Source organism: Salvelinus alpinus, chromosome 5, assembly GCF_045679555.1.
Source record: "Salvelinus alpinus chromosome 5, SLU_Salpinus.1, whole genome shotgun sequence".
Lineage (NCBI taxonomy): Eukaryota > Metazoa > Chordata > Actinopteri > Salmoniformes > Salmonidae > Salvelinus > Salvelinus alpinus.
The window spans coordinates 20,860,318-20,874,938 of record NC_092090.1 but is presented as its reverse complement, the minus strand read 5'-3'; the positions used below and the strand labels follow the sequence as shown (position 1 = coordinate 20,874,938).

General features: G+C 40.1%; 1 protein-coding gene across 3 annotated transcripts; it reads right to left on the bottom strand.

Moving 5' to 3' along the window:
- Nucleotides 1-1,681: 1,681 nt before the first annotated feature.
- On the bottom strand, nucleotides 1,682-13,403 carry LOC139575680 (BTB/POZ domain-containing protein 1-like). 3 transcript variants are annotated; one of them, XM_071400884.1, is made up of 9 exons: nucleotides 12,814-13,379; nucleotides 11,275-11,431; nucleotides 7,365-7,470; nucleotides 6,274-6,471; nucleotides 5,690-5,882; nucleotides 4,849-4,936; nucleotides 4,227-4,373; nucleotides 3,605-3,796; nucleotides 3,495-3,573 (listed from the first exon to the last, which is right to left on the bottom strand). In XM_071400884.1, the coding sequence occupies exons 1-8, from the start codon at nucleotides 13,230-13,232 to the stop codon at nucleotides 3,638-3,640; spliced, it is 1,467 nt and encodes a 488-aa protein (XP_071256985.1). In that variant the 5' UTR covers nucleotides 13,233-13,379; the 3' UTR covers nucleotides 3,495-3,573; nucleotides 3,605-3,637. The 3 variants fall into 3 exon arrangements, with proteins under 3 accessions (XP_071256984.1, XP_071256986.1, XP_071256985.1); XM_071400883.1 differs by having other exon boundaries at nucleotides 1,682-3,796; nucleotides 12,814-13,403; XM_071400885.1 differs by having other exon boundaries at nucleotides 1,682-3,796; nucleotides 5,690-5,819.
- Between the last annotated feature and the right edge of the window lie 1,218 nt (nucleotides 13,404-14,621).

Here is a 14,621-nt window from a genome sequence, read left to right as displayed (position 1 = left end):
TTTCATTTACAAATGTCCTGGATTTATTCTGGATATGGATATGGCTCAGTTATGGATAGCCAACATTCTCTACTAATATTCTCATTTGGATTGCTGAGAATTTGGTAATAAAAGGAATACAAAGGCTAATTACCTCATGCATAATCATCTTTAACCATAGGTGGTTTTTATTGTCTTCTGAATATAACAAGTGCAAACAAAAGGTCAGAAATACACATACATAACTTCCTACATTTGGTTATTGCTTTTAATAGTCTTTGAAGACTCATCACAAACCCCTAATGTGCACACATCTGTTTCAAAATAGCTATTCAGGGAATCACTGTTCAACCAAAGTGCTAACTTATTCAGAGATAGCACACTGAATATTCATTAGGAAGAACACAAGTTGGTTGGATTTTGGTAGTTTCATAATTTTGATCAAATAAGCAATAGTTTGTCTATGGATATTTGTGTTCAATAGGTATACTGCTACTTACCTCTCTGCTACTGTCCATGTTGTGTGACAATGTGTTTGCAAAATATTGATATTGATATTTAATGGGTCTACTATTCAACAATAGCTGCCTGGAATAAGTCTACTATAACTATTACTTATCTGCCTTATTCAAGAGCTATGTTGTGTTTAGATGTTTGTAAGAGACAGTAAGATGATTTATCTTTGCAGATTCTGAGAATTCAGCATGGTGGAATGGCAACATTTCTTCACCAGCCCAGAGAAGAACCTCTCAAACCCAGCCCCAAGTATGATTCTGGAAAATATTGCCAATTTTTACACCGTTTGGCAAATTGTTTTTCACAACATTTATTTTGCACAAAATATATTTATTTCAGTAAGATTATTTCCTGCGCTTGACAATTGAACACATTTCTTTCCAGTAAAGTATGCCTAATGTGGAAGTGATGTAACTTTTTTTTCTCACAGGCCAATGTCTTGCCGGAGTGGCATTTCGCATTTAACAACAACAAAAAACAGCCGCTGCATCTTTGACAGTCTAGCAAGCAACCAAAGCAATTCAGCATATGAAACAAAAAAACAAGCACATCCCTTTCTCTCTCCTCCATTACCTACAAGGCAGGCCAACTTGTCCAGCATGTTATCTGATGTATATTACCTTTGATTTTGTAGAAAACATTTGAAAAACCCTATTTCCATAGCATGGACAAGAGAGACCAGAGGTGACTGGTTTTAGATCTGTAACTCATGCAGATACAAAGCTATTTAAAAGTATGCCTAGAAGCAAAACACTTGATTCAGTTAATCAACTATTAATCAAAGCCTTTGGTTGGTTGAATCAAGTATTAATGCTGGGATGGAACAAAAGCCTGCAGCACAGCGAGTGGGTCCAGGGTCCCTATGAACTGGTTTGAAGATAAATTGGAGCAGGTGTTGTTGGAGAGCCATTGATTTAACTTGGAGTTCCACCTACAGGAACTATTGTAGTATTACAACTACTTGTTACATTGCCATTCCCCCCCATCTTTCTGTATAGTCCTACATTATGTATGAGAGCATTAAATCTGAAGCATTAAAGCATTGTTGAACAGTTTCCCAGAATATAGGTGTTTTTGAGAGCATTAAATCTGTGATGGATTGTTGAACAGCTTCACAGATCCCAGACTGTAGCTTTAATGACACACTACACTGAATCATTTCAGAAGGTATCACACAAATACATCATTGGTGTCAACATACTTTATTGCAGAGAGATAAAAATATACATTTCCACTTGTTTCAGCAATTAACAGTCACAATATTATCCTGTCTTATTCTTAGATGACGTGCTAAGGAAACAAATTAAAGCATGTAACATACATTGGCAAACTTTCACATACGCACAAATACTCAGACGTCACTAGTTAAGATTTGCACATGAAAAATCCCACCTGCAAATATAATCAATGAAGGTTATGCACGAAAATGGTGGAACTTTTTCCACGTCAGCATTCAAACTACGAAATGACATTGATCGAACGGTGAAGGGCACTCTGCGATTTTACACTACATGGGGTGTATTCATAAGTGCACACCATAGCTAAACGTTTTGCAATGAAAACGAGTTTCTTACTGGACAAGTTCAGGTAGTCCCTTCCCGTTTCAGTGTCTAGTGAATACACTCCAGACAACAGCACTGTAGTGGGTGATTCCCTGATGAAGGTACGGACCACAAAAAGCCAGTAGAAGATAGAACATTTCCAACTGTGTCATTGTCTACCATCACCCGGATTCCAGCCAGTCCACAGTCCTATTATACATCTCTACATGTAACAATCCATTTAGAGTTCCAGTTCTATTACCTCAAATGTCTCACACAGTGGAGGCTGGTGGGAGGAGCTGTAGGAGGACAGGCATACATTTAACGGTATCAAACATATGGAAACCACATTGACTCCTTACCCTTTATTCCATTCCAGCCATTACAATGAGCCTGTCCTCCTATAGTTCCTCCCACCAGCCTCCACTGGTCTCGCACACATCCGAGTTCACAAACCAGCAGACTAGACCTACACTACTCCACTCCTTTTGGTTTCCGAAAGTCTTTGTATCCATTCCTGAACAGCAGAAGGCACATTCCCTCTAACCCGGGTGTCGGTCTGTTTCTGCCCTCTTGCCAACTCCTTATGGAATCGTCTTAGACAACGACAGCAATGGACTCAGCCAGAGCACAAACAGATCTGGGACCAGGCTACAAACCTTCCTGAAGTCTGCCATTCCATTCCACTCTCAGGCTTACCCAACCTCATAGGCTCATTAGAGCACACCATAGCAAAACATTTTGTAACAGAAAATAAGTGCTTCTTATTGGACAAGTTCATGTAGTACCTCCCTGTCGCACTCCATTTTCCTCCATTCTATGCCTACAGAACATGGCCACCTGGTTTAGGTGTGGTAGATGGTGTCTACCTGATCCAGGGCATTGATCAGCATGGCACAACATTGCGGAACGTTCAGATAGAAATACATTATCTAGAAAAAAACATGCCGCAATGAGGCATCACGTCATCTCTATTCATGACGTTTCTAGCTGCAACATTCTAAGTTTGCCTACTGAACAGAACCCAGTCGTGGTTACTAGGGAGTCATGTTTAATAGTGCAAGCAACGGATTTTTTTTAATTTTTTAAGTGCTGCAACGGAAACCAAAATGCAAAAATGTTTCACGGACGGGTCCTGGTAGGACCGCCCCAGTTTCTACAAGACCCAGGTGTGGACCGCCCCAGGTTCTACAGGACCCAGGTGTGGACCGCCCCAGGTTCTACAGGACCCAGGTGTGGACCTCCCCAGGTTCTACAGGACCCAGGTGTGGACCGCCCCAGATTCTACAGGACCCAGGTGTGGACCGCCCCAGGTTCTACAGGACCCAGGTGTGGACCGCCCCAGGTTCTACAGGACCCAGGTGTGGACCGCCCCAGGTTCTACAGGACCCAGGTGTGGACCGCCCCAGATTCTACAGGACCCAGGTGTGGACCGCCCCAGATTCTACAGGACCCAGGTGTGGACCGCCCCAGATTCTACAGGACCCAGGTGTGGACCGCCCCAGGTTCTACAGGACCCAGGTGTGGACCGCCCCAGGTTCTACAGGACCCAGGTGTGGACCGCCCAGATTCTACAGGACCCAAGTGTGGTGAGGAGGTGTCTAGGTGTAGTAGATGATCTCTGGGATCTGTCCGTCCTCCACTGACGTGCCGTTGTTGTTCCCAGGAGAGCTGAAAAAGAAAAAGGTGGTCTTGGTCCCCGTGGCGGACTCCTGGCTCACTTTCTTTAACCCTTTAGTGCCGTAGTGAGAGTCCGGGCCCTACAGGACACCAGTGGATTGTTAGGATAGAGAAATGATGCACAAAACTCAGTTTTTGCTATGTACTGAAATGATCCACCTTGAAAGCTTGACATAAAACATTCCTAAAAAATTGTAACAGTGGACTAATGGACATAAATACAAAAATACTTGTTTATAGTTTTGTTTGAACAATCCCTTTAAGATGAGCTGACGATTAAAATGTTCATACAAAGTCAACTGTGGTCACACACAGGGTTGATGATCTAGTAGAATACAGACCAAAACTAGTTTGCATCAACATTTGATTCAAGTCTACAATAAACATGCCGCTGTTAGCAGCAGAGGCAAAGTTCAAACCCAGAAAAATAAGACACAATAGCCTATTTGTTTGTAAACATGCACCAGAGTACTCAGTATCACAGCTTCTGTCGTTATGGGGTGAGCGTACCTTTAAGGTTGCACAAGCGGTGTAGCTAACGTTGGGTAAAATCTCCACAGGCTCCTTGAACATGACTCTGAACGTGTTGGCTGTTCCGTCACAGCTGAAGCCCGTGTCGTTAGTTGCTAGCGTTAGGCTTTTGTCACTCTCAATAATCTGAAAACAATGATGTAAATAGGACCATGTCTGTTTCTGTCCTTTGACTCCTCCCACTTACACAAACCTTGTTATAAACAATTATTGTCAATTACTGTTTGCACTATAGCTTAAAAAAAAATATATATATATATTTTTTTTTTAAGGTTTTCTGAACAAATTCACTATAATGGCCTGGATCGTGTTCAGTTGGCACCAAACAGGGGAAAAAACATTTTGAAACAGAAAGGTACTACCTGACCTTGTCTAATAACAACCCAGGTTTTTGCTTTTCCATTGCAAAACGTTTTGTTACTATGTGCCCTACTTGACACAACCCTGGTGACCAGATCTCTTAGTGCTTCATACAGAGATAGGAACATTGGAGAAGTTATCGTGTGACTGAAGCACTAACAGGACACATTTGGCCTGGCTACCAGGCTGATAACGAAGCACAGGAGATAACATCATGAGCTCATCATTATTAAATGCTTACCTGTATATTAACCTGATAGTCCGTAGGTCCGTGGATCGAGCCATACAGTCCGAACCCCACCACTGATATTCTTCTATTTACATTAAATCTACAGGAGATGGAAATTACAAGATACTTTTAGAAATCTTAAAACGAACAAACACTGCCTACATTAAATCACATGCAATAGAATATCCACCAATGGGAGACGAACACTGCCTTTATTAAAACACATGCAATCATCTCCACCAATGGGGGTGTGGTGAGGAGGTATGAGGCTGGAGGCTCCTTTAACAGCACACGTTGCAATAGAAGAACAACCAGCTCAAACTTTTCTGGGGGTGTTGATTTGCATTGAAATGTTCCACCACTGTAAAACAGTGATATGGCTGTTTTTTATGGCTCTGCCAGAAGCAAACCCCCTCCAACAATATGTTGAACCGACTTAATATTTGTACATTTTGTCATTTATCAGACGCTCTTATCCAGAGCGACTTACAGGAGTAATTAGGGTTAAGTGCCTTGCTCAAGGGCACAACGACAGACCCTTGTCGGCTCTGTGTTTCGAAACAGCAACCTTTGTTACTGGCCCAACGCTCTAACCACTAGGCCACCTGCCGCTCATAAGTGTTCCTCTCCACGAGGTCTGTAGAAAAAGGCTTATAGGTTATTGAAGGACAAACCAGAGTTGTATGGAGGCTGCTTTTGACACACCATCATCTGAATAATTTGCATGTCCAAAAAATAAATACGAGCCAAATAAAAAGTAATTTCTGTGCAAGGGCTTTTAGTCATTCTAATTGTATAGTGTGGGGCCGGTAGGACATTGTCACGTTGTAGACAAGCAGGTACACAGTCTCACCTGATCCTGTCACTGGTGCCACTGTATCCCCAGCGACTTTCAACCTGCTGGAACCTACTAATGCTGCCCTCCTTTCCTCGGAGGCAGCAGCGGGGCCTGTCAATGTAGTCTACCCGCGGCTTGGGGTTTACTGTAAAGTGTAAAAACAGATTTACCACCTCCCGATCGAACAATATTCCAGACTGGGCAGGCCCTGTTGCACAAGAAAGAATATCAAACTGGTTTCAGACTGGGCAGGCCCTGTTGCACAAGAATGAATATCAAACTGGTTTCTAGAGCTGGGTTCATTGGACAGCAGAAACACAAACACATTTATAAAATGATTATACACCGTTATGTTCAATATGAATTCTAGGTTACAAGTATGTTCAAGTATTTACATTATACAAAACTGAGCTTGATGAAAAGCAGTGCTTACTCGTATTAAAAAGTAATAACATTTAGGATATGTGAAATCTGACAAAGCAGAGTCCTAACTTATTTAGCATTTTAAACTACAACTTTAGAGTGTATGTGTGTTTGTCTTTCTGTTCACGTGCATCTGTCTCTGTGTGTATGTATGTCTCAGACAGAGAGATGCCCACCCGCAGCAAACTCCTCCACAGTCATGAGTGGGAAGCGGATCAGGGTTAGGGCCTTGCCCAGAACCTTCTGTTTGTTCTCAGAGGTGAGGGGAAGCTGTTGCCTGTAACACTCGGCATCCGCCCAGCGCACCACCGCACCAAATAGACGGTTTTCGCGAATCCCCAGGGTGTCTCTCTCCAGCACTGCACACAGCGTATCTATAAAAACAGGCTCAGTGTTAGGCCTAGTCTACACAGTATGACAAAAAGGGAAGGGTTTAGGCTCAAAGGTTAAACTCAATTGCCTCCAGAATGCACCCAGAAACAAACATACACTTAAAGTAGTGCATTTCTTCTACTACCTCGATGATGGGGATCCTAATAAAATACTGATGGATTCTATTAAAACGTAACATGTTTCAAGTTAAACTGTAGTTTGTATCCTGTGTAGTGAATGATTACTGTGAGTATTAATGGAGTTTAGGTCATGAAACTGTGTGGATGCTCATTTAGAAACCGACATAATGAGCAGGGCCAGGCCCAGAACAGAAGATGGGACGGGGTGGGATTCTGACATCTGGCTAAACAAAGAGGACCATGGACATCCCACAGGGGAGCCAGAGGGAAACTCATTGGGGTCAGAACATGTATAGCTGGGGAGGTGACGCCTACAAGGGAAGAGTATAAAATGTGTTGTGAGCTTTCTAAATGGATGCACTCAGCTGACTGTATCCTTGGTATTAAACACTTGAAACTTCTCTTGAGCTTTTGGTCTCAATTCCTTATTGCAATAGCATTTTTCTAAGTTTATTGGCGGTTCATGAATAAACTGAAAAGATACATAGCACCACATACTGTGCTGAGTGCGTTGGTCTTAACAGGTATAAAGCCACGGTTGGTGACGTAGCTACTACCACCTGCAGTTATGGGATGTTTGCTCAGGAGTCATTTGCTGACCCCTCCTGTTGTCCTGGAAGGAATTATGTTCTTCCCACCCAGTTGACTACATCAGAAGCACGCATGATGGCTAACCCCCTTCGTTTACCCAAATCATCCACTGTATATCATTGGGATATGTTCCTGTGTGAATAATAAGCCATACTGATGCATACCTAGGTCAATGTCAGTGAATCCTTCTGCGTTTATGGCATCACCGGTGCTTTTGTCTATTGTTTCCAAACAGAGGCTGGCAAGCTGAGGCTCATCGAATAGTCTGGCCTGCAGAAAGAATGAGCACGGTACAAGATGACACATCAGCATGACATGGAGAAGTTGTCTGTTCAAGCACCGCCTCGGGAATTTCCACCTGATTTGATAAAGGCATAACTTGATATACAACATTTTAGGATCAAACTTGCGCGCTCAACAGAACAAAAACAGGAAACGAGAACTCTTTAATATACCTTACATTTTTTTTAATATGTTTTGTTTAGGAAGCACATTGGCCTACGCAAATACTTTTGACAGTGGACATGGACACTGTGGGATGTGACCTGTGTTTAAGCTAGTTTATTCTGTAGTACTACCCAAGTCATCTAAGTCGGTGTATTATCTTCAGTCATGGCTTAGTTTTGCGGGTTTTGTATACCCTGTTCTGAATTGTTACCCAAGAGGAATTGGCAGAGATGCCATCTTGGCTATTCTTTCTATGTGATGAACTACAGTAGTCTATTCTATTTAGTGAAGAGCTGGCATATTCTTTAGTACCCACATGAGGGTTTTATGTATTATAGTTAATGCTACCAGTTCTATATACTACCTGAGTGAGTAGTAGTATTATAGTTAATGCTACCAGTTCTATATACTACCTGAGTGAGTAGTAGTATTATAGTTAATGCTACCAGTTCAATATACTACCTGAGTGAGTAGTAGTATTATAGTTAATGCTACCAGTTCAATATACTACCTGAGTGAGTAGTAGTAGTATAGTTAATGCTACCAGTTCAAAATACTACCTGAGTGAGTAGTAGTATTATAGTTAATGCTACGAGTTCTATATACTACCTGAGTGAGTAGTAGTATTATAGTTAATGCTACCAGTTCTATATACTACCCGAGTGAGTAGTAGTATTATAGTTAATGCTACCAGTTCAATATACTACCTGAGTGAGTAGTAGTAGTATAGTTAATGCTACCAGTTCAATATACTACCTGAGTGAGTAGTAGTAGTATAGTTAATGCTACCAGTTCAATATACTACCTGAGTGAGTAGTAGTAGTATAGTTAATGCTACCAGTTCTATATACTACCTGAGTGAGTAGTAGTATTATAGTTAATGCTACCAGTTCTATATACTACCTGAGTGAGTAGTAGTATTATAGTTAATGCTACCAGTTCTATATACTACCTGAGTGAGTAGTAGTATTATAGTTAATGCTACCAGTTCTATATACTACCTGAGTGAGTAGTAGTATTATAGTTAATGCTACCAGTTCTATATACTACCTGAGTGAGTAGTAGTATTATAGTTAATGCTACCAGTTCTATATACTACCTGAGTGAGTAGTAGTAGTATAGTTAATGCTACCAGTTCAAAATACTACCTGAGTGAGTAGTAGTGTTACGTAGAATAGTTCATGCAATAGGAGTTATATTACCAGCCCTATATACCTGAGTGAGTAGTAGTATTACGTAGAATAGTTCATGCAATAGGAGTTATATTACCAGCCCTATATACCTGAGTGAGTAGTAGTATTACGTAGAATAGTTCATGCAATAGGAGTTATATTACCAGCCCTATATACCTGAGTGAGTAGTAGTATTACGTAGAATAGTTCATGCAATAGGAGTTATATTACCAGCCCTATATACCTGAGTGAGTAGTAGTATTACGTAGAATAGTTCATGCAATAGGAGTTATATTACCAGCCCTATATACCTGAGTGAGTAGTAGTATTACGTAGAATAGTTCATGCAATAGGAGTTATATTACCAGCCCTATATACCTGAGTGAGTAGTAGTATTACGTAGAATAGTTCATGCAATAGGAGTTATATTACCAGCCCTATATACCTGAGTGAGTAGTAGTATTACGTAGAATAGTTCATGCAATAGGAGTTATATTACCAGCCCTATATACCTGAGTGAGTAGTAGTATTACGTAGAATAGTTCATGCAATAGGAGTTATATTACCAGCCCTATATACCTGAGTGAGTAGTAGTATTACGTAGAATAGTTCATGCAATAGGAGTTATATTACCAGCCCTATATACCTGAGTGAGTAGTAGTATTACGTAGAATAGTTCATGCAATAGGAGTTATATTACCAGCCCTATATACCTGAGTGAGTAGTAGTATTACGTAGAATAGTTCATGCAATAGGAGTTATATTACCAGCCCTATATACCTGAGTGAGTAGTAGTATTACGTAGAATAGTTCATGCAATAGGAGTTATATTACCAGCCCTATATACCTGAGTGAGTAGTAGTATTACGTAGAATAGTTCATGCAATAGGAGTTATATTACCAGCCCTATATACCTGAGTGAGTAGTAGTGTTACGTAGAATAGTTCATGCAATAGGAGTTATATTACCAGCCCTATATACCTGAGTGAGTAGTAGTATTACGTAGAATAGTTCATGCAATAGGAGTTATATTACCAGCCCTATATACCTGAGTGAGTAGTAGTATTACGTAGAATAGTTCATGCAATAGGAGTTATATTACCAGCCCTATATACCTGAGTGAGTAGTAGTGTTACGTAGAATAGTTCATGCAATAGGAGTTATATTACCAGCCCTATATACCTGAGTGAGTAGTAGTATTACGTAGAATAGTTCATGCAATAGGAGTTATATTACCAGCCCTATATACCTGAGTGAGTAGTAGTATTACGTAGAATAGTTCATGCAATAGGAGTTATATTACCAGCCCTATATACCTGAGTGAGTAGTAGTGTTACGTAGAATAGTTCATGCAATAGGAGTTATATTACCAGCCCTATATACCTGAGTGAGTAGTAGTGTTACGTAGAATAGTTCATGCAATAGGAGTTATATTACCAGCCCTATATACCTGAGTGAGTAGTAGTATTACGTAGAATAGTTCATGCAATAGGAGTTATATTACCAGCCCTATATACCTGAGTGAGTAGTAGTATTACGTAGAATAGTTCATGCAATAGGAGTTATATTACCAGCCCTATATACCTGAGTGAGTAGTAGTGTTACGTAGAATAGTTCATGCAATAGGAGTTATATTACCAGCCCTATATACCTGAGTGAGTAGTAGTGTTACGTAGAATAGTTCATGCAATAGGAGTTATATTACCAGCCCTATATACCTGAGTGAGTAGTAGTGTTACGTAGAATAGTTCATGCAATAGGAGTTATATTACCAGCCCTATATACCTGAGTGAGTAGTAGTATTACGTAGAATAGTTCATGCAATAGGAGTTATATTACCAGCCCTATATACCTGAGTGAGTAGTAGTGTTACGTAGAATAGTTCATGCAATAGGAGTTATATTACCAGCCCTATATACCTGAGTGAGTAGTAGTGTTACGTAGAATAGTTCATGCAATAGGAGTTATATTACCAGCCCTATATACCTGAGTGAGTAGTAGTGTTACGTAGAATAGTTCATGCAATAGGAGTTATATTACCAGCCCTATATACCTGAGTGAGTAGTAGTATTACGTAGAATAGTTCATGCAATAGGAGTTATATTACCAGCCCTATATACCTGAGTGAGTAGTAGTGTTACGTAGAATAGTTCATGCAATAGGAGTTATATTACCAGCCCTATATACCTGAGTGAGTAGTAGTGTTACGTAGAATAGTTCATGCAATAGGAGTTATATTACCAGCCCTATATACCTGAGTGAGTAGTAGTGTTACGTAGAATAGTTCATGCAATAGGAGTTATATTACCAGCCCTATATACCTGAGTGAGTAGTAGTATTACGTAGAATAGTTCATGCAATAGGAGTTATATTACCAGCCCTATATACCTGAGTGAGTAGTAGTGTTACGTAGAATAGTTCATGCAATAGGAGTTATATTACCAGCCCTATATACCTGAGTGAGCAGCATGAATGCGTTGTCTGCCCTGAGGTGTTTGGTAAGGAACTCCACACACTGAGTCTCTAGAGCAGGAACGGCATATTTCTTCGCCGTGTACAGAGTGGTCATCACCGTCTCTGGTCCTATGTGGACCTCGTCAGAGTACAGGAACCTGCACACACACACACACACACACACACACACACACACACACACACACACACACACAGTAAGTGGTCAAAGAAGGTGGGAGGGACAGGCTTCCAGAACACCAAAATGTCTGTCTTCTAAAACAAAAGCTTGACATTGCATATAGAAGAGAAATACATTTCTTTTTTTTTAAAGAAGAGGTAATTAGGCATAGTAATTTGGAATAGCTCAGGCAGGAGCCTTGTTTGATATCAGTTTCATCAACTCACATCAAATCAAATGTTATTGGTAACATACACGTAATTAGCAGATGTTATTGCAGGCGTCACAAAATGCTTGAGCTTCTAGCTCCAACAGTGCAGTAATATCTAATAAATTACACAACATATACCCAATACACACCATTCTAAGTAGGAATCAATTAAGACTATATACATATGGACGAGTGATGACAGAGCAGAACGGACTAAGATACAGTAGAATAGTATAGAATACAGTATATACATATGAGATGAGTAATGCCAGATATGTAAACATTATTAAAGTGACTAAAATACAGTAGAATAGTATAGAATACAGTATATACATATGAGATGAGTAATGCCAGATATGTAAACATATAGAATACAGTATATACATATGAGATGAGTAATGCCAGATATGTAAACATTATTAAAGTGACTAAGATACAGTAGAATAGTATAGAATACAGTATATACATATGAGATGAGTAATGCCAGATATGTAAACATTATTAAAGTGACTAAGATACAGTAGAATAGTATAGAATACAGTATATACATATGAGATGAGTAATGCCAGATATGTAAACATTATTAAATGAATGAGATACCATAGAATAGTATAGAATACAGTATATACATATGAGATGAGTAATGCCAGATATGTAAACATTATTAAATGAATGAGATACCATAGAATAGTATAGAATACAGTATATACATATGAGATGAGTAATGCCAGATATGTAAACATTATTAAAGTGACTAGTGTTCCATTCCTTAAAGTGGCCAGGGATTTCTAGTCTATGCCTATAGGCAGCAGTCTCTAGTGTGTCAATAATACATGAATATTATCATACAGCAAATGCAATGTCTGCACTCATAACATAAGGGCAACAATATAACTAACTAGTATTTATTTTACCTTTATTTAACTAGGCAAGTCAGTTAAAAACAAATTATTATTTTCAATGACGGCCTAGGAACAGTGGGTGAACTGCCTTGTTCAGGGGCAGAACGACAGATTTGTACCTTGTCAGCTCCGGGATTTGAACTTGCAATCTTTCGGTTACTAGTCCAATGCTCTAACCACTAGGCTACAACACCTCGCTATAAATATATTAGATCGCAATGCAGTGCATGATCGGTCAATAGATGTTACCTTAGCAAGGCTAGGAAGGCTGCAGGTTCCACATCAGGTAACTCTATCTCGGCCGAAGTGGTGGCCATTCCCCCGTTGAACATGGCGTCAAATACTGCACTACCAGCAGCTAGGACGAATTTATGCGCTGGTATCCTCTGCGCCTGTCTACCTTTACCGACAATAAACCTAACGTCACTGAGCAGTTCGTTATTGAAGAGAAACGCGAAGCGCTCTTTTACTGAGCTCTTCGTGGCCTGCCAGTTGTACATAGGCTCCCGGTGAAGGCCACCCGACGGGGGTGAGATTGGTGCTGCGACCACGGGGATTGGCATATTCGAGGCCACTCCAGCATTTCTTCCCGCTCCAGAATGTGCGAAATTTGATGCTCGTCCTTCAAGATTGGACGGTGGGCCGATGCCACCACCCCCAGTCGCCATTTCGTACCGTTGTCCTTATTGGCTTTTACGATTGATAACCGTGGAAAATATCAATGACGCATATTTGCGTTTTATTGCGAATTTTTCACCAACGAACGGGCCAGTGTTTGTTACTGCTTTCTTTCTCGCTCTCCAGGAATGACGCACACTTCCGCGGTTTACGTCTCTTCCTGTGAATCCTTCTTGTTGTTTTCTTTTAACCCTTTAGGTGGCGCTGTTTTCTGGTGTCACGTCAAGCAGACAGCATCGCTGAATACCTTTATTTTGGAATTACCACAAATCTGTCTGGACCATGCATATTAGACACTAGACACGAAACACGACAGCACACAGTTGATCATTTCCACACAATCCGAATGCGGCAGAGCAAAACTGGTTTGCAACAAGCCAAGCATTCTTGAATAGTTTATATACTCGTTTTTTAGTTAATACTTTCCAGCTAACTTCTGGATAATTGTCAAATCTTTGAAACAAAGCTCCACCCCCTCCTTGCAGATAGACAGCCTCTGGTCCCATCCTAGACAAAATGTACATTTGTAGTGCTTTTAATAAGTTAGGCTTCAGCTGGCCACCTGCTTGAAAGGATAGTCTCTGAAAGAGGTAGTCCTTTAGTCGCCTCAACAGATTGTAAAGAATAATGCTCTAACAGACTCACATTTGATATCTGTGATGTACTAAGAGCCTTTCTAAAGATCGATGTAAAAAACATCCACAGGTGCTGATTCACTTGACCCCTTCTTATTACAGCTCTCTGTCCATAGTCGCGGGAAGTAGGGTTGCTGAGGGTGTTGCAGCTCCCCCTGAAAAATCTGAATAAATATATATGTATATATTAATGTAATATTCATCTCTCTCTCTCTCTCTCTCTCAATCTATATATAGATAGATAGATAGATAGATAGATAGATAGATAGATAGATAAATAGATAGATAGATAGATAGATAGATAGATAGATAGATAGATAGATAGATAGATAGATAGATAGATAGATAGATAGATAGATAGATAGATAGATAGATAGATAGATAGATAGATAGATAGATAGATAGATAGATGTGATGGTGTCAAGTCTAGTTTTCTCAGTATTACGAAAGGTGAACAGCAGGGGTCGGTATTGGGACCTGTTCTTTTTAATGTTTATATAAATAATATTGGTCTATGTATTAAATCCTGTAATATTCATCTGTATGCAGACGATATGGTTATGTATGCCATTGCACCGACTGTTGACCAAGCTATGTTAGAGCTGCGATCTGATTTTGTTGCATTACAGAAAGCCCTTGTTGATTTAAAACGTGAACTTAATGCAGGCAAAACTAAATATATGTTGTTCTTTAATTCACTGAAAAATGTCTCAGATCGGCTACATATTCACTCATTGGATGGCT

Excerpts from the sequence above, each read along its gene's own strand:
- LOC139575680 (XM_071400883.1), bottom strand. The coding sequence starts at position 13,232 with ATGGCGACTGGGGGTGGTGGCATCGGCCCACCGTCCAATCTTGAAGGA. Across the intron at positions 7,471-11,274 it reads CATTCATGCTGCTCACTCAG|GCCAGACTATTCGATGAGCC; the intron begins GTATATAGGGCT and ends TTCTTTCTGCAG. Across the intron at positions 4,937-5,689 it reads GGCACCAGTGACAGGATCAG|ATTTAATGTAAATAGAAGAA; the intron begins GTGAGACTGTGT and ends CATCTCCTGTAG.